The sequence below is a fragment of the Typopeltis vanoorti genome, chromosome 19 (assembly GCF_054136105.1).
Source record: "Typopeltis vanoorti isolate ZY-2024b chromosome 19, IOZ_Tvanoo_1.0, whole genome shotgun sequence".
Lineage (NCBI taxonomy): Eukaryota > Metazoa > Arthropoda > Arachnida > Uropygi > Thelyphonidae > Typopeltis > Typopeltis vanoorti.
This window is the reverse complement of record NC_143567.1, coordinates 81,668,820-81,688,207: the sequence shown is the minus strand read 5'-3', so window position 1 is coordinate 81,688,207 and position 19,388 is coordinate 81,668,820. Positions and strand designations below refer to the sequence as shown.

The 19,388-nt window shown below is 37.5% G+C and overlaps 1 protein-coding gene across 3 annotated transcripts in view; it reads right to left on the bottom strand.

The window, feature by feature from the left end:
- Positions 1-787: 787 nt before the first annotated feature.
- The window catches only part of LOC150096292 (caspase drICE-like), a 42,753-nt gene continuing 24,152 nt past the window's right edge, over positions 788-19,388 (bottom strand). For all 3 annotated transcript variants that reach the window (XM_090409256.1, XM_090409255.1, XM_090409254.1), the window contains one exon: positions 788-1,796. In XM_090409256.1, coding sequence (XP_090265382.1) covers positions 934-1,788 — 855 coding nt within the window. In that variant the 5' untranslated portion in view covers positions 1,789-1,796 and the 3' untranslated portion in view covers positions 788-933. The remainder of the gene's footprint in view (positions 1,797-19,388) is intronic.

Genomic DNA, 19,388 nt, shown 5'->3' with positions numbered 1-19,388 from the left:
ATTAGAAGAAGGAGGGGTGATATGATTGAGACTTTCAAGCTGTTGAGAGGTGGTTACAGGGTTGACACTGGGGAGTTCTTTTGCTTGGTTGAACAGCAGGAAGGAGTCATGACAAGGGGCCATCCCTGGAAGTTACGAAAGGAAACTGTGAGAAAGAGGGTGAGGAGTGGTTTTTTTGCATGGAGGGTGGTTGAACCATGGAATGCATTGCCTGATGGAGTGGTGAGAGCGAGAATGGTCAATGCATTTAAGGAGTGGTATGATAGACTTTGTGTTTTCTAGGAGGGACCTTCCTCGATGAATCTTGCTAGACTTGTATTTCTTAGAAAGGACCTCCAACGATGAGTCTTTTGACTCCATGGAGGCCTGAATAATAATAATAATTCCATTAATCCTTTATATTAATTTTGACTCCAAATGTTAGTTGCAAAGTCTAAGAAGTGCTCTGTCTGCTCTACAACAAAATTGGCTGAGCATACCACTGTGAATCAACCATGTTTATTATTGTTCGGGTTTCAGTCTCTAGCCATATGTTGTCTGCATCTTTCATTTTGCTTGTGATTTTGGCATTTCTTTGTGACAATGAGCAGTGAGTAAAAAAATGATTCTTCTAGTGATGTGAAAAAGAAAAAGATAATGTAAAAATTAAAGCAAAAATTATTTTAAGCAGTATGTGAATGGAAAAGCTGTTGCTACTTATAGCACATGATAGTTCTCTATATTTAGGTGCATTTTACATGTAAATAGCAATTTGTTCATAATGTTGTGTTTAAATGAATGCTACTCATCATATAGTAAATTTTTAATGACCTTTTGACAGTTGAATACAAATTGTAAAAAATTGTCTTCACAGAGTTCAGAATTGAAAATGAACCTTGACTCAATATGATGTGTGTATGCTTATAAATATGCATTATCTTTCACTAAAGTTATTTAAGCTTTTGGATAAAAATAAATATTTTTTGTCAGCATTGTATTAATACAAGGAATCTGTTTTTTCATATGCATGGTATCATTATCTGGAACATATGATTCATAATTATATGCAACTTTGCGATTCACTAAAGTTAGGATGCTGAGTATATCCATAGTTTCACCATGGTGTTCTAATATTTCACATAAAGCTTGTATAAACCAAGAACCTTTTTCTATATTTCGCCAAGAATAAAAACCGGGTATAGTTGAATATGCAATAAGAAAATCTGCATGTAGAGGAATTCTACTAGTATTACTAATACCGTCAGGTTCATCGTGGTATAATAGAACACCACTGTCTAACTGATCGCCTTGACATGCCTGTATAATGAATAATTTTGGTTTTCCAGCCAGAGAAGGGCAAGCATCCTCTACAAAAGGCAAAAAGACCAAGTCTGTTGAAAATTTTCGATCTTTACCATATATAATCCCACAATCACCATGAGTTAGAATACAGCATACAAAGCAGTCACTGTCATTATGATTTTCGTTTCCAATTTGTTTCAAGGTTTTCAGAATTTTTTCTGAAGAACAGTCGTTATAGGTTGTAACATCAAAGTGAAGTTGCTTAAAGCATTGATTCAGTCGAAAAGCATCCATATCTGTACCTCTTCTTTCATTTAAGTGTGTGTGTTTATCAAATAGTTTATTATTAAAAATAACACATTTGCCTCTTTTTCTATGATCCATATAATATGATTCATCTTCAGGAGATAAAGACAGATTTATTAGTGTTAAATTAGATGTTGAAGTATCATTAAAATCGCCAGCCATATAGTGATTAATTTCTGCCATAATGTTCTGTTTTTCCATTGAATTATCTGTAAAGATAAGAATGAAAAATTCAGTCAAGCGTATTTTAGGAATTTTAATGTGTTCACTATATCTGAAAATGTGTATTAATTAGTACAAAATTCACAAATCCTGAACAATAAAAGTAATATTTACTGAATTTTCAATGTTTAACACAATATATAGAAAACCCTTATCTGTTGGCTTCTTCAGGGCACTTACATATAGGTTTAAACACTCTCACAATTATGCGTAACTGCAAAACTGACAAGAATAAAAACTGACTAGAATAATTACAAATAAAATAGTATCGAACGTGAGTGAAATACGTATTGCGTGTACAAGATCAGCTAGCTGTTGCTGAGGAACCTTCTGTAGTTTGTATTAAAGTTCATTTCTTCCATTTTTAAGGCTCTGATTAGGGTTTTCCATATCTCTGGGAGTATTAGGCCTTGATTTCTGTTAAGGTTCACAGTAGAACGGGCGACTGTGGCTGCTTCTTTGAACATTCTTGAATGGTAATCTTCCTCTAAGTAAGGGGAACAGCTTTTGTCCCACTCGATAACATGGTTAGTTGTGGAGAAATGAGACGATAGGCCAGAAATGTCCTGTCTGTTGTTTTTGACATAGCCAATGTGCTCCTTTTGCCTGATTTCGAGGCTTCTCGAAGTCTGTCCGATGTAATTAGAGCCACACGAGCATGGAATATTATAGACTCCAGCATATTTGTAGAAAGGATGGTTGTCTTTTGGAGATCTTAGTAGTTTACGAATAGTATCTATAGGCTGAAATGCTACTCTTATTTTGTGTTGTTTGAGGAGATTGGCGAGCTTGTTGGAGATGCCACTTACATATGGAATTGCAATCGTTTTTATATATTGAATCTCTTCTTGTCCTCTTTGTGGTGGTTTAGATATGTGGATGATATCTTCATCATATGGAACAATAACAAAGATGACATATATGATTTTCTCAAAAAGATCAACGCTTTCCATCATTCTATTAAATTCACTCTGGAACTTGAAAGAGAAAAACAACTTCCGTTTTTAGACATCTTAATCAAAAAACAAACTGATGGCAGTTTAAATTTATCGGTGTACAGAAAACCGACCAATACAGGTCGCTACCTACATTTTAACTCCTCTCACCACATATCACATAAACTCAGCATTATACACATGTTAAAGAAAAGAGCTATTTGCATCACAACGGACAACAAGACCCTTCAAGATGAGTTAAAATTTATTTCCAACAATCTGTACTTGAACGGCTATCCAAGAAGACTAGTCAATAAAATCCTTTTCTCTGAACCACCACAAAGAGAACAAGAAGAGATTCAATATATAAAAACGATTGCAATTCCGTATGTAAGTGGCATCTCCAACAAGCTTGCCAATCTCCTCAAACAACACAAAATAAGAGAGCATTTCAGCCTATAGATACTATTCGTAAACTACTAAGATCTCCAAAAGACAACCATCCTTTCTACAAATATGCTGGAGTCTATAATATTCCATGCTCGTGTGGCTCTAATTACATCGGACACACTTTGAGAAGCCTCGAAATCAGGCAAAAGGAGCACATTGGCTATGTCAAAAACAACAGACAGGACATTTCTGGCCTATCGTCTCATTTCTCCACAACTAACCATGTCATCGAGTGGGACAAAAGCTGTTCCCCTTACTTAGAGGAAGATTACCATTCAAGAATGTTCAAAGAAGCAGCCACAGTCGCCTCGTTCTACTGTGAACCTTAACAGAAATCAAGGCCTAATACTCCCAGAGATATGGAAAACCCTAATCAGAGCCTTAAAAACGGAAGAAATGAACTTTAACACAAACTACAGAAGCAACAGCTAGCTGATCTTGTACACGCGATACGTGTTTCACTCATGTTCGATACTATTTTATTTGTAATTATTCTAGTCAGTTTTTAATCTTGTCAGTTTTGCAGTTACGCATAATTGTGAGAGTGTTTAAACCTATATGTAAGTGCCCTGAAGAAGCCAACAGATAAGTGTGGCGAAACTAGTTGGTCCAGTTAATTAATAAAATTGATCAACACTTGATCGGTTAACCAAATATTATTATTTACTAATTTATGATCAAGAAAACAACCTTCATATAGAAAACCCATCAAGTGAGATTCTATAACATCTGAACAACATGTCTGATGCAACGTTTCCAATGTTTCTGAAAATCATGAGCACAAAAAATTATTTTATAAATTATAATATTAGGGTACAGATATCAAGGAGTTCTGCAATTCTGTAATTACAACTTCAACTAAATTCAAAACCACATCCAAGTTCGTCAACATCGACCTCCCCTCCCCTGCAGTGGAGGGGAGGGGAGGTCGTAGTTTATTTGTAATCAGTATATTTATATAAGGAGTAGTGTCTTTTTTTTTTTCTTTCCATCCCTTCCGATTTGAGGATGGTAGAAAGTTTTACATATCACTGAGGGGACAGCAGTAGTCGCTAGTTCCACCAGAGTGAGTGTTACTGCAATTGGTCACTCACATGAGCACAACACACAAGCAGTTCAAAAATAGCAATTTTTATGGATGCATATATGAAGAAGAAAGCAGTGACTTGAGTTCCTTACTGCCAAAGAGGAATCTGATGTAAATTCATATCCATCAGAAAAACATGTATGAATACAATATTGCTGACACGAGTATGGTTAGATGCTAGGTCAGAGCACTTGAAGAGTGGTGAAACTGAGGTCAGAGACAAGCTCCCACACCAGACAGCACAGATGAGGATATTGACTTATTCTACAAAGATCTGACATCTGTATAGAAACAATACTAAAGCAAGATGTGCTAATTATTGCCAGAGGAGTGGTTGAAATCAATATTAGTAACATTATACAAGAAAGGAAATAAGCTAGAATGTAAAAATTATAGAACAATTGCCTTGATAAGTCACCTTGGTAAAGTGATGATGATCATCACTGATGAAAGATTGAGAACACAATTGGAAGCATACCTTGCAGACGAGCAAGCAAGATTTAGGAAGGATAGAACTACAATTCAACAGATTTTGACAATGAGGTTAATAGCAAAGAAAGCTAGTAGAAAAAACAAAAACATATATACTTGCTTTGTTGATTTTCATGAAAGCATTTGACAGTATTGACCAGAAAGTGACATTAGCAGTTCTGGAATCCTATGGAACTGATAAAAAACTAACAGCTATATTAAAAGATGTTTATCAGAATGCAGTAGCAGCAGTTAGAATAGGTGATGATTTGGGGAAATGGTTTAGAACAAGAAGAGGTTACTAGACGGGGGGGGGGGACCCAATATCACCAAGTATTTTCATCACACATTTAGAAAGCGCAATGGACAAACTGAAGGAAGATGCAAAAGGAATATCTGTACACAGAATGAGAATTAATAATCTGAGATTTGCAGATGACATTGTTATTATTGAAGAAGATGAAAGAGAACTACAAAAAACACTGAAACCGTTAAATGAGGAAGGGAAGAGATTTGGACTTGTTATGAACTTGGAAAAAACAAAGACAATGGTATTTGGTGGGAAGAACATGAAACAAACGATACAAGTGGATGGAACTGATATAGAAAATGTAGAACAATTGACATATTTGGGAAGTAAACTGACATGACTTGGACTGTAAAAAAGAAATAAAGATCAGGATTGCAAAGGGAAGAACAAATCTGAAGGCCATGGATAACATCTGGAAAAGTAAAGTGATCAGCCTGCAAACAAAACTAAGAGTACTGGAAACATGCATCTTCAGCGGTGTACTGTATGGATCTGAAACGTGGGTAATAAATAAAGAATCAAGAAAAAGAATTTTGGCATTTGAAAGAACTTGTTACAGGAAGATTCTAAGAATAGGATGGGTACAGAAAATCACAAATGAAGAGCTCTATCAGAAGATACAACCAAAAGAGAATCTAATGCAGAAGATTATAAAACAGAAGCTGCAATTATTTGGACACATCTGTAGAATGAGTGAGGACTGGAAGATAAAGACATTTATGTTTGGTATTTTGGATGGTTTAAACAGAAGAGGTAGACCATACAGAGAATGGATAGACAATATAAAAGACTGGTGTGGAATGAGTGTACAAAAACTGCGACACTGGACAAAGAAAGGTGGAAGAAGATAGTGAAGCAGGCATCGGACATCAACAGGCAGTGAGCCCATGGTTCATGATGATGATGATGATCTCAGTGAATGATGGCAAGAGCACATAAAAAATGGACACTGTTGAAAAATGACAGAATGCTTATGAAACATGGATTAATCCATATAAAAGGCATTGTTAAATAAACTATTTTCTGAGGGAAAAAAATAAATAGGAGGCATTACTTTCATATTGCCTCCCTTATATATATATATATATATATATATATATTTGTTTTTTTTCTTTTATAAGGAAAATCACTTATATGACTATATAGCCAAATGTTAAAATAGAATATAATTTATTTTTAAAGGCACTACTATATTTCACCTTTCTAGAACACTTCATCAGGTGCATACTACATAGAAGAAAAAAGAGATACATAAAAAACATTACTTTAGTACATTACCAAAGTTCTAAATTATTAACGGATTGCTCACATTAGAATGAGTTCGTGGACTAGCTGCGTTGTTGTTCTCGTGCACGAGGATGTGGTCTTGAGACTGCCATAGCTGAATAGCAGAGGAGTAACAATCAGAAAGGCTGTGACTGAGGTTGACATTAAGGATTTAGTGCAATTTCTGTTGATTCTAAGATTTTTCTTTCAAGTTCATTATAGCATTTGTAAATAATTTGTGCATTTGTAAAGGATTTTAAGACTAAATAACAGCTGAGCAAACTGAACTTGTGTGACTTTCATATGTTGCTCAAGATCAGGTATTTATTAAAAATGCCAACTAACTTCTAGATGATGATGCCTTTCTTGCCTGGTGAAACACCACTGCTCTATTTACTGGAGGTGTGAAATATCTGTTTCGACCTTTATTGAGGTTGCATCAGTGGGAGCAGACTGAGAAGTGATACCAAGGTTTAATTAATGCAGAAGTCATGTTTCCATATGCAAGTTGTCAAAAGGTGTCACATTAAAATACTCTGAATTACAGATAGATTTTTGAAAGTTTTTTTCACTTGGTTATATAAAAGAAAAAAAAAATTTTTAACGTCTCTTGTTATATAACCAAGTGAACCAGTACGAATTTCCCAGTCATGAAGTTACTTCACGTGCAAACTTTGTTTGTTTACACTTGGATAAAGGAGTAAATCAAGAATGTAATTGGCATCTTTACTTTATAGTATAACCGAGTGGGAAAACTTTCAACATCAAGGTTCTTCTGTCTCTCTCTCTCTCTCTCTCTCTCTCTCTCACACACACACACACACACACACACACACACACACACACACACACACACACACACACACACACACACACACACACACACACACACACACACACACACACACACACACAAAAAAAGAACCTTGATGTTGAAAGTTTTCCCACTCGGTTATACTATAAAGTAAAGATGCCAGTTATATTCTTGATTTACTCCTTTATCCAAGTGTAAACAAACAAAGTTTGCACGTGAAGTAACTTCATGACTGGGAAACTCGTACTGGTTCACTTGGTTATATAACAAGAGATGTTAAAAGTTTTTTTTTCTTTTATATAACCAAGTGAAAAAAACTTTCAAAATCTATCTGTAATTCAGAGTATTTTAATGTGACACCTTTTGACAATTTACATATGGAAACATGACTTCTGCATTAATTAAACCTTGGTATCACTTCTCAGTCTGCTCCCACTGATGCAACCTCAATAAAGGTCGAAACAGATATTTCACACCTCCAGTAAATAGAGCAGTGGTGTTTCACCAGGCAAGAAAGGCATCATCATCATCTAGAAGTTAGTTGGCATTTTTAATAAATACCTGATCTTGAGCAACATATGAAAGTCACACAAGTTCAGTTTGCTCAGCTGTTATTTAGTCTTAAAATCCTTTGGGCTAACTCTGAACTACACTAAATCTTGAAATCAGAATGTTTGTCCAGAGAAAGTACTAAAGCTTTGCAACAGCCCAATCATAATTGCAATGATTACAGGTTGGAAAACTCTAATATCAAACATATTAAATAATTCTTTAAACCACATAGCCCTTAAATATTCAAAATGCATGTGATCTTGATCCCCGAGTTTTTGACAATATTTTGGTTTCAAAATAGACGTAAGAAAGTTAGCCTGGTTGTTTTTGAATTTCCAGTTTTATATTCATACATTGTAATGCTATAAACAGCTACAAATATTGTAGTGAAATATTTGTGCTTAACTTCATTTAGTTAATGAAACTAACTTCTTATTACTTTTGTAATAAGAGGTTCATTTACCAATCATGACCCTATCATTTTTTTTGACATTCTTGTGAACAAGCTTAAGTGTTAGTAATTATTCATTTATGATTTAACTAAATTAAACAATGCCAAGACAATTAATAAATAAGAGATTTAATAACTGACTAATATTTCATTGGATTTTAAGCTAGTATCATCAGAGCACAAACTACTGTTAGTGGTTGGGTTGGAGCTGAACTGTCTCAAATTTTACATAAATTAATGCTGTGATACTGAGGTTAAGAGAGTTTCATTGCCACTGCTGACTCTGACAATATTCATTTCTATGTAGCATAGTGGTTTTGTCTGATCCTGTGTGAAGAGGGTATCCAGAGGCTGGTCTGCCAGTTCTGATGTACCATAATGTTGATAGTAGATGTAACTCTTGCATTCTACAAGGTAGATGTCAGCAAATCTATCGTCTCTTCAATCTTCTATATTCAGCAGGTACCTATCCCATCTCATGGAAACTAACACATATCCAACCCATTCCAAAAAAGGGAGACAAAAGCCTACCATCCAACTACTGACCAGTTGCCATCACCCCAATCCTCTCCTAAATAATGGAGAAAATTATCAATGGTCAACTTCACTACCTAGAAGCTCACCAGTTAATCAGCAACCACCAGTATGGATCCTGCCAATCCAGATCCACAGCAGATATTTTAGCTTGCATTACTCACCACTGGACATATCCCATGGAAAAGTTCAGAGAAAGGTGTGCTGTTGCCCTTGACATTTTCAAGGTTGTGTTTGGTATCAAGGCCTACTTTGAAAAATGCCTTACTTTGGTCTACCTGCCACCCTCTGTATTTGGATAGCCAGCAGCTTCCTCTCTGCTGCCATCCACTATGACATGCAATGAATGACATAGTGGATGGCACTCTCTCTTTGAGCTTTGCCACCAATGCAGGAATGCCTAAGAGCTAGATTCTCTCACCTATCTTCTTTCTCTTATACATAAATGAACTACTCTCAATCACTACAAATCCTAAATAACTATTATTTTTCAGGAAATAACATATACTAAAATATTAATTATAAAAACTTTAATTAATATTTTCCCATATTTCGACAATGTTACATTTTTTTTTTTATGTTGTGCCCATACACAAGGGGTTGGTTGATCAACCTATAGCACATTAGTACCGTGTATGGGTAGTGGGTTGGGAGAGGAGGAACTTGTTTACATTTGATTTAAATGACTTAAATTGTATTCCTTGGGAAACACGGCAGATGGGAGACTGTTCCACAGTGTAGCACTTGTAGGGATGAAGGAAGAGGAAAAGAAACTTATTCTGTTTGTTTCTATGTGTACTGTGAAGGGATGTTGAGCAGCACCTGCACATGTTCCAACAAGCTTAGTACTGAATGGAGGAATTATAATTCCTCCATTCAGTACATCAGTAACATCCAATACATTGAGTAACATCAATAATTATTGATGTTATTTCAGATGAGCATTTCCCATGGAAATATTTGTAGAATATACATATTGCAGAAATCATACATCTGTGTGAAAGTGGGGGGGGGGGGAGAGTTGGTAAGAGATGGGTCATTAATAAGTCTAATTGCTCTCCCTTGTATTGAGTCAAGCATTTTGAGGGAGCTTTCAGGGGCCCCATATGTGGGAGCAGTATTCAATAGCTGGGCAGATTTGTATAATGTTAACAGCTGTTCAGGGATGAAGTAGCATCTTGAGCAAAAGAGAAATCCCTAGTTTAAGTTTAAGGGAGATGGTAAATCACGCATTATTCTACAGCCGGGTACGAAACTCGGATCGAAAACCATCGTAATCCTAGAGTTTCATGCCGAAAAAACTATCGGCGAGCCCAAGTGTACCCAAGTGATTACTTGCACTTGGGCTCGCCGAGAGTTTTTTCGGCATGAAACTCTAGGATTATGATGGATTTCGATCTGAGTTTCGTACCGGGCTGTAGAATAATGCAGGATTTACCATCTCCCTTAAACTTAATTCATGTCGCCGGTAAAATAGCCTTTTGGCTTCTTATAGAAATCCTAGTTTTTTTGAAGCTGAGGATGCAATGGTTGTGATGTGTTTATGCAAGAGGTTTGATGTAAGGGTAATTCCAAGAAGAGAGATCTCAAACTGTCTGGAAATTTGGGTATCGTCAAAAAGGATACTGGGGAAAAATGGTTCTTTTTTATGGGAAATAGGACAGAACTGGGTTTTATTAGCATTGAAATTGATAAGGTTATTCAAACCCCATTGTAGGATGGCTTGGAGATCAGAATTGAGGGTGGTGGTGGGTGATGTTCTGTAGGTTGAGGCGAGTTGTGTAGGGTAAGGTTTATCAAATGAAAGCGAGGAGTGTAATGTGCTGTCATCTGCAAAACTGTGTATTGGGTTGGAGGTCAACCGAAGTAGGTCATTGATATATAGCAGAAAGAGGGCTGGTGAGAGGACAGAACCTTGTGGAATCCAAGCATTAACTGAATGGTGAGAGGATAGGGAGCCATCTGCCATCACACACAGTTCATCCAGACAGAAAGCTGGCAATCCAACTACAGAAGTCCTGGGTCAGACCAAATGATGGTAGTTTGCTTAGTAAGCCTTTGTGCCAGATCCAGTCAAAGGCTTTGGAGATATCAAGTGCAACCACTTGAGATTCACCAAACTTCTCCATGGCAATTTGTCCAGAGGCAGGTGACATATGTGAGCAGATTTCCTGTTGATTGGCAGCAATGGAATCCATTCCGGCAGTCGTTTATTAGGTGGGTGTCTTCAAGGTAGTATAGGAGTTGGGAATTGATGATTTTTTCCATTACTTTAGACAGGTCTGAGGTAAGCAAGATAAGACGGTAGTTGGATGGCAGTGACTTTTCACCCTTCTTGGGAATGGGTTGAATATAGGCCAGTTTCCAGTTTGTGGGATAGATTCCAGTGGAGTAAGAGAATATATATAGGAGACATAGGATAGGAGTCAGTTCTGGTGTCCAAACTTTCAGGACAATTGGGAGAACCATCAGGGCCAGGAGACGTTTTTGTGTCTAATTTGGACAGTATTTTTCTGATCTCATCCTGGCAAAAGGATATGGGGGCATTGTATGTTCGGTGTCTGGAATGGTTGGGGGACATTTACCATCGTCAGTTATGCATGCATTGGAAGCAAAGTGTGAAGCCAGAAGATTGGCTTTTTCTGTGAGCAATAGAGCCATCTGGGTATGATAAGGGTGGGAATAGTGTTGGGCAGAAGTTGCGCCCAATTGCTTTGGCAAGAGAGACCAAAAGGCTCGGCTGCCATTTGGACAGCCTGCTAGTTTCCTGTTTTTTGCTCTTTCGAACTCTGTTTTGGAAGTATTGATTGTTTTTTTTTCGCATCTATTTTGGGCTTCGGTATAAGCTCTAAAGGAAGATGAGGTTCTTGATTTAAACCAGTTATGGTATGTCTGGTGTTTCACCTGTACAGCCTTGGCACATTTTTTGGAGAACCAGGGTTTAGTTAGGGAATGGCAGTTCAGAGTAGTGTGTGGAATGTATGTTTCCATGCCGGTGTGGATTACCTTGGTAATACGTTCAGTGCATATGTTTGGGTTGGAAGGCCAGAAGTAACAGTCCAACCATGGGATTGTGGCATAGAAGTTGTAGAGGATGTCCTTGGCACTGTTATAATGCCAAACTATTCTTGTATGGGAGTGTCTGTGTAAGCACTGTTGCATGTGTGTATGTGTGTGTGTGGGGGGGGGGGGATGAGCACTAGATTGTGGTTACAATTACCCAGGGAGCTCACTACTATCACCGTGTATTTGGAGGGGTTATTCGTGAGGAAGAGATCTAGGGTGTTTGGGGAGTGGTTCAGGTTATCTTGTATCCTGGTTGGCATATGAACAAGTTTTGTAAGGTCATTAGTGATGGCAAATGTGTCAGCATCTCTGCCTACAAGATCTATACAACTGGAGGAGGAAAGCCAGCTGGGTGTTGTGGACATTAAAATCTCCTAGGAGGATAATTTTGCTGTTGGAAAAGTGGGAGTGGAGAAAATCAATTTTTAAGGAGAGGAAATTAATGAGTTCAGAGTGGTTGGTTGCATTGGGAGAGCGATAGAGACAGCAAATGAATTTGACTGAGTGGGAAAGGGATATATTTTCAACCAAAGAAGGTCAAAGTTGGGTGATTCTAGGTTGGGTGTTCTTTGGCAAGGTATGTCAGAGCAGATCCATGTGCAGACACCACCCTTAGGACAAAAGTTGTTAAAGAGTGAGTAGTTTGGAAGGTTGAGATAAATAGTGCTGGGGGGAAGGAAAAGATTTGAGTTTTTGTTAGAAAGAGTAGGTGGGGTTTGGTAGACTGAAGGTGGTAGTGGAAACTATTAAGTTTGGAGTTTAGGCCACGGATGTTGATGAAGTGGATATGTAGGGTTTTGTGAGTCCTATGTTTGACCGCAGGGGTCTTGCACATTTCCTATGTAGTGCCTGCATACTGGTCTCCATGGTGACTGCTAGTAGCATCACTTGATTTTTGCACCAGTTTAACTTGTCTGTAGTTGATGATCCAACTGTTGTCACCATTTTGCTGGTTTTCTTCAAGTTGTCTTTGAAGCTGGTGTCCTTGTTCCCTTTGTGCAAATGTTAAATCTGGTTTTGCGATTGGGGACAAGTGTCTTTGAACTTGTTATGGATCACTGTTATGAGTTTTGATGTGCTTGTCGATGTGTCACAAGTCACTTTTACTAGGCGTGGAAGTTCATTCCGTCCTTTCTTTTATTTACAGGCCTGAAATGATGCCAACTGACGATATTCTTAGAATCGATGTTGCATACTTCAACTAGTTTATTGATGTCCTCTTTTAATGATTTTCCGTTTTCTGTCAGAAAGTTCATAATAACGGCATTCAATTTTTTATTTTTGGCCTCCATCAAGTCATTTACCGTTAATGCGATTAGGTCACGGAGTTCATTCGCGGGCAAAGATCAGCTTGCATTGCACTAGTCATCGATTTGTTCAAACTTTGCTTCCATTGCACATATTTTGGAGGTAAAAGTTTCATTCAAAGCATTGATGTGCTGTTCGAGGTTTTCGACATGTTTACACTAGTGGCCAAATTTGATGGTTATGAGCCATCAAACCTCAAAAATACATTTTTGGAAAAAGTGTATTTTTGAGGTTTGATGGCTCATAACACAATTTTTTTTAGTGTAATACCATAAAATTATATATAGATAATTTAATAGATAATTTAATCAAGAATGTAATGCAACAAAGTTTGTTTCAATTATCTGTATTCTATGAAAAGTTATAGCTAAATAACCAGAAAAAAGACGCACAACCTTGCTTAGGTTGATATAAAGTAGCTTTCCTTCATTTGAATGTAGCCAATGAGCATGAGTGTTTAGAGAGCCAATCAGGTGTCATCTTGTTTTGGCAATGAGCCAGTAAGGTCATAGTAGGATTCAGCTATTGATGTCATGTATTGGAGCTGAGAGGAGGACATTTGTCAGTGTGTTATGTGATTGCTATCAACTTGGGTTTTTTTTTTGTGTGTTCTTTCATTTAGTGAGCTTGTAAAACGTAATAAAATTAAAGAAATGGTGCAAAGAGTTGACTGGTCACCCAGAAAGCGATGTAAAATAGTACTATTAAATGAACAAGGCTACAGTTATGAAGAAATTAGAAGAAAAATTGGTAGAAACTTAACCAAAGGTGGCATTTCTAAATTTTTGAAGAGGTATAAGGAGACTCAGTCACTACAAAACCAGACTGGAAAAGGTGCACAACAGCAAGTGATGATAGAAGAACTGAGACTGTGCCTATGTGACAGAAGAAAATCATCTGGGTGTATACAAGATGAAATGGTGCAATACAATGTGTTGGGTGCAAGGACTGCAGGAATTTGGTCTAAATGCTAGAATTCCACAAAAAAAGCCATTTTTATCTCTCAAACAAAGGTTGAAAAGATTAAACTGGGCTAAAACCCAAGTTAGCTGGACAGCGAAACAATGGGACAGTGTTATTTGGAGTGATGAGACCAAAATCTCCCCTGTTTGGTAGTGATGGCATAAAATATGTAACGAGAAGAATCGGAGAAGATTTGCATCCTGATTACATTACACCTACCGTGAAACACCCACTTAGTGTTATGATCTGGGGTTGTATGACATCAAAAGGTGTGGGCAGAATTTGCATGATTAATGGGAATATAAATGCCCAAAAATACATAAATGAAATACTTGAGCCCAAACTGAAGCCTTCCGCACTTGATCTTTTCCAAGATAATGAAGCATTTATATTTCAACAGGATTCAGCTCCATGTCATGTTGCTGCTGTGTGCAAAAAGTGGTTTCAAGATAATCATATTCCACTGCTGGAATGGCCTGGGAATAGCCCAGACCTTAACCAAATCGAAAATCTGTGAAGCCGACTAAAGAAACTTGTTAGTCAGAAGCAACTGACCAATAAAACCCAATTAATAGAAGCAATAATTCAATCTTGGTTTCGCATTATAAAAGCTGCAGAACTAAAAAACTTGGTTCACTCCATGGGAAGGCGTTGTAAGGCCGTAATTAATGCTAAAGGTTGCCCAACTGAGTATTAATTCATGTTGTGAGAATTTTTGTATATCTCATTTTTTCTCTGTTTCACTTTCTTCTTTATAACTGCTGTTCTAATAAAAAAATCCTTCATAAAAGTTATTACATTACATTCTTGATTAAATTATCTTTCCATTGATATATAATTTTATGGTATTACTCCAAAAAAAAGTGATGTTATGAGGCATCAAACCTCAGAAATACACTTTTTCCAAAAGGTTTCCACAATTTTGGCCACTAGTGTACCTATGTTCAGAAGTTGTTTTACAGAGCGAACATAAAAATGGCTGGTTCAATAAATAGCTTTTGCGCATATTTATCTATTTTTGGCACAGGAAGCATGCAGCCAATGGCAACAGAACTCGCAGAATATACCCTTTTTTCTATCCATGACACCAGTTTTGCAGTTATGGCAAGTAATAGGTTTGACGCCGATTGACAGCACTGTGTTGGTGAGACATGGGGTGCTCTTTCGCCGTTGGCTTTTGTTGCCGCCATCTTTGCTGGGTACAGTAGGCATAGTTGGTGCTTACACGTGGCTGATTTAGAATTGAAATTTAATGGCTGATTTCATGCACTATAAGTACTTATGGGTTGTGCAGAGGTATTCTCCTCCTCAGTACCCACTGTTAAGGTTTCCATTTGATGATTAATTTCAATGAAAAACACTCACAATAACGATAAAAATGGGGAGCACAAGTTCAGAGTAGCTTATTCGCTGACGCTGCCTTGTGGATATTAGTAATCATCAGGGATCACCAAAGACCAGCCACTTTCCCTAGACCTAACAGGTCCTTGCAGTTGCAAACTGGCCTACTATGGCCAAATAGGCAAGATAGCCAATATCAGAATTTTTGAACACAAGAACTACATCCAATTCAAACCGATACAGCCACTCAGGATATCCATCACATGATGTGTTGGAAGAAGAATACTGTATTACACCGCAGCAAATACAAATATGAAAGCCTATTCCTTGAATCTGCTTCAGCCCTGAAAATCTTTCCAAACCTCAACAAATTTGGATGCATGAGAATGCCCCAAATTGGAAAGCATTAATTCCCAGACCTTCAGCCCAAAAGCCAAGACTACCAAATTTAGCCCACTTGGAGCACTGTTTAGGACTCCAGGCCTGATTATTATTATTATTATTATTATTCCTGACACCTCCAAGGAGTCAGAAGACTCATCACGGGAGGACACCTACAACTGTCTCAATTGATACAACTTTCTCAACCACTACACCGAACATCTACTACGAATCATCTCCATCAACACCATCTACTGCCCATTTCTTCATCCTCATTTGCCAGTGTTAGTGCCTGCACGCACATATCATTGTTTTTTGTAATCCCTGATGATGGCAATGTAACACTGCTGAAATATGAGAAAGTATTAAAGTTTTTATAATTAATATTTTAGTTGTTATTATAGTTTATATTTTACTTGTTATTAGCAGGTCCCATTGTTATTTCCTGAAAAATAATCAATGTATAAGCCTATATACTAAAACTACAAATACTATCCATAGTTTTGCCAACAATAGCACTCTTCTCATCCTAGAAATTTGATAAACCATGTAGTTATCAGACATCCCTTACATCAAAATCATCTGCAACCAATGTCTTAAACACTCCATACCATCCTTCAGTGGGGCAAGAATAACCTGGTCATCTTCAATGCCACCAAAATACAGTCCTGCCTTTTCTCTCACAAAAACGATCTCAGTTCACCTTCCCTCAGTAATACACATATCATAAGACAGGATGAACTCTCTCTTTTTGGACTCCAACCTCTCTTCGCACAAACAGATCGCAGCAATAGCTTCCTCAACTTCTAAAAAACTAGGTATTCTTTTCTGCTCAAGAAGCATTTTTACATCCACTCAGCTGCAAACTGTATACAAATCCCAAATCTGCTTATCCTTCGAATACTGTTCACACATTTGGAGTGATGCAGCTGAAACCTTCCTAAAAATTCTTGATATTCCAGAGGAGAGCAGTTTGGCATCATAGATGATCCTTCCCTCACAGGCTCACTTCAACCTCTATTTCACAGATGCAGCATTTGAGCTCTGTGTCTCTTCTACAGGTATTTCCACAGTCACTGCTCCAGTGATTTTGCAAACATCATTCCTCCACTTGCTGTTAGGCCTGTTAACATCCCTTTACAGTGCAACTTCAAACTCATCGAACCTGCTTCTCTTCTTCTGTGTTTCTTCCATCTACCTGTCCTCTGGAAAAGCCTTCCCCCATGATGTGTTTCCCAACAATTTCAACTGACAGCTTTTTAAGAAGAATGCCAATAGATTTCTTCTTACTCAACCCTTATCTACACAACACTGATGTGCTATAGGTTCTTGAACCTTAACTGATTCTATGAGCCATATCTAAAGAATGGTCTGCAAAGCCCAACTGGCCATAGTTGTAACTGCATATTTTTGGTATTCATTTATGCTGATCTTCCTGTCTCTCCATAGTAGGCCAACATGCAGGAACAGGGCACTTTATTTATATTGCTCCGGGCACAAAGAGAGGAGGGAGCTAATCTAAAGACACTTCAGAAAAAAAATAGCCAGAATCTTAAAGATATTACAAACTCTGCACAGCTTGCAAGCTCACCAAAATCTTGTCACCCTTATATGTTCTACTAAGGATCAGCTCCCAGAGGTAAATCAGCATGGAAAAATATCCCAGAAGAGGAAAGTCACTAGTGATGCCTCAGGAGGGCCATTGCTGTTTAACCTGTATGTTAATGATATTGGGGAAGATTTAAATTGGGATATACAGTTGTTTGCAGATGATGCTGTGTTGGGACAAACTGAGGAGTAGAACAGATGTTGTAGCCTTACAAGAAGACGTGAACAGACTGAGTGAATGGACATGGGAATAGGGGATACCAGTTAAATGTTGCAAAATGTAAGGTTTTAAGATTTGAAAAACAATGATGGGATGTAGAATTTACTCTTGGTAGGGATATATTGTTAGAGGTAGAGGAAATAAGAGATATTGGGGTGATAGTGGATAAGGATCTAAAATTTATAGGACATATTGCCAAAATTGTGAGGACAGCACAACAAATTCTGGTAATGATGCAGAGGAACTGACTTCTAGAAGGAAGGAAATTCTGGTTCCAATGTTATACAGCTCTGATTAGGCCACATGTGGACTACTGTGCACAGAATGTCACCTGGTTTTCAAAAGGATGAAATGTTGAAGAGGATCCAGAGACTACTGACCCAAATAGTTTCTAATCTCTGGAATGCTGAATATGAAGAAAGGTTGAGACAATGCAAATGGCATAGTCTAGTGCAGTGGTCGCCAAAGTGGTCGATATCAACCCGCAGGGGTCGATTTAACTTTGTTAGGGGTCGATTGGGGAGGTCGAAAGAAAAATATAAGACATCACTGTATGGGTCATATTTAATTCGGTTAACTTGGATTACCTCCATCCTGAATGACAAAGCAATTAAGAGTGAATCGTGGGAACAGTGACATGAATAAGACCTGTAAGATGGAGCAAGGTCATGAAAATAGTTACAGAGGCCAATCAAGTAGGCCAAAATGACGTATTTACCAATAAACGGATGTCGTGGTTCCCACCCGGCTGGCGTGGTGGGAGCGAGATGACAACACATGCATGGTTGCTTATTTACTTATACTTACACATATTCGATCCCAGTCTCATTTTTGCACATCGACATGCAAGTGAGTGTTAATGTTCTAAAATTCATCAACATACATATTATAATTCAATCGTTATTCATTCACGAACTAAACTTCTCTATGTTGAAGAGTTGAGCAGGGCTGGTAGTAATACCAGTGATATTAATACCAGTAGTTTATTAATATTAATATCACTAGTAATACCAGTGATATTACTAGTGATAGTAATAGTAGTAGTAATAGTAATATAATAATATATACTATATTATACATACAATAAACACTGTAACTATAAAATAAACAATCTAAAAACTCACGTAAGCATCTTTTTTGTCCTGTTATAATTACGTAATAGTAAAATAGAGGGGGTCGATGAAACGTCAAGAAACTCTTGAAGGGATCGACAGCCAAAGAAGTTTGGTGACCCCTGGTCTAGTGGATAGGAGGAAGAGGGGTGATATGATAAAGATATACAAGTTGGTAAGGGGTTGTTATAGGATTAACATAGAAGAGGTTTTTCATAAAATGTGGGAGATTTGAGGAGAACAAGAGGTCATCCCTAGAAGCTGTATAAGCTGTATGAGCAAGGGAGTGAGAAGCAGGTTTTTTGCATAGAGAGTTGTGACTGATTGGAATGCACTGCATGATAGTGGTGCCTCTGCAGACACCACTCTCATGCAGTGAGAGAGAGTGATGTCTGCAGAGAATTTGAATGTGTTTAAGGCATGGTATGATGAGCTGTGTATAATAAAAGGGACCTCCTAGATGAGTCTGGGACTCCATGAGGTCTTAGGATAATAATAAGAAGAAGCAGAACATACAAAATACATCTGCAGTCATGACTATGGTCAAGGCAATAGTCAATGACTATGGCCTTGCAGGCCATGCTTTAGATATAGCTGATAGAATTAATTGGGAAAAAGACTACCATGCTCCAATGCAGTAAATTTAGAAGAGAAAGACTTTTTTTTTTTTTTTTTTTTTTTTTTTTTTGTAATCTGCAGCTGCTCTCAGA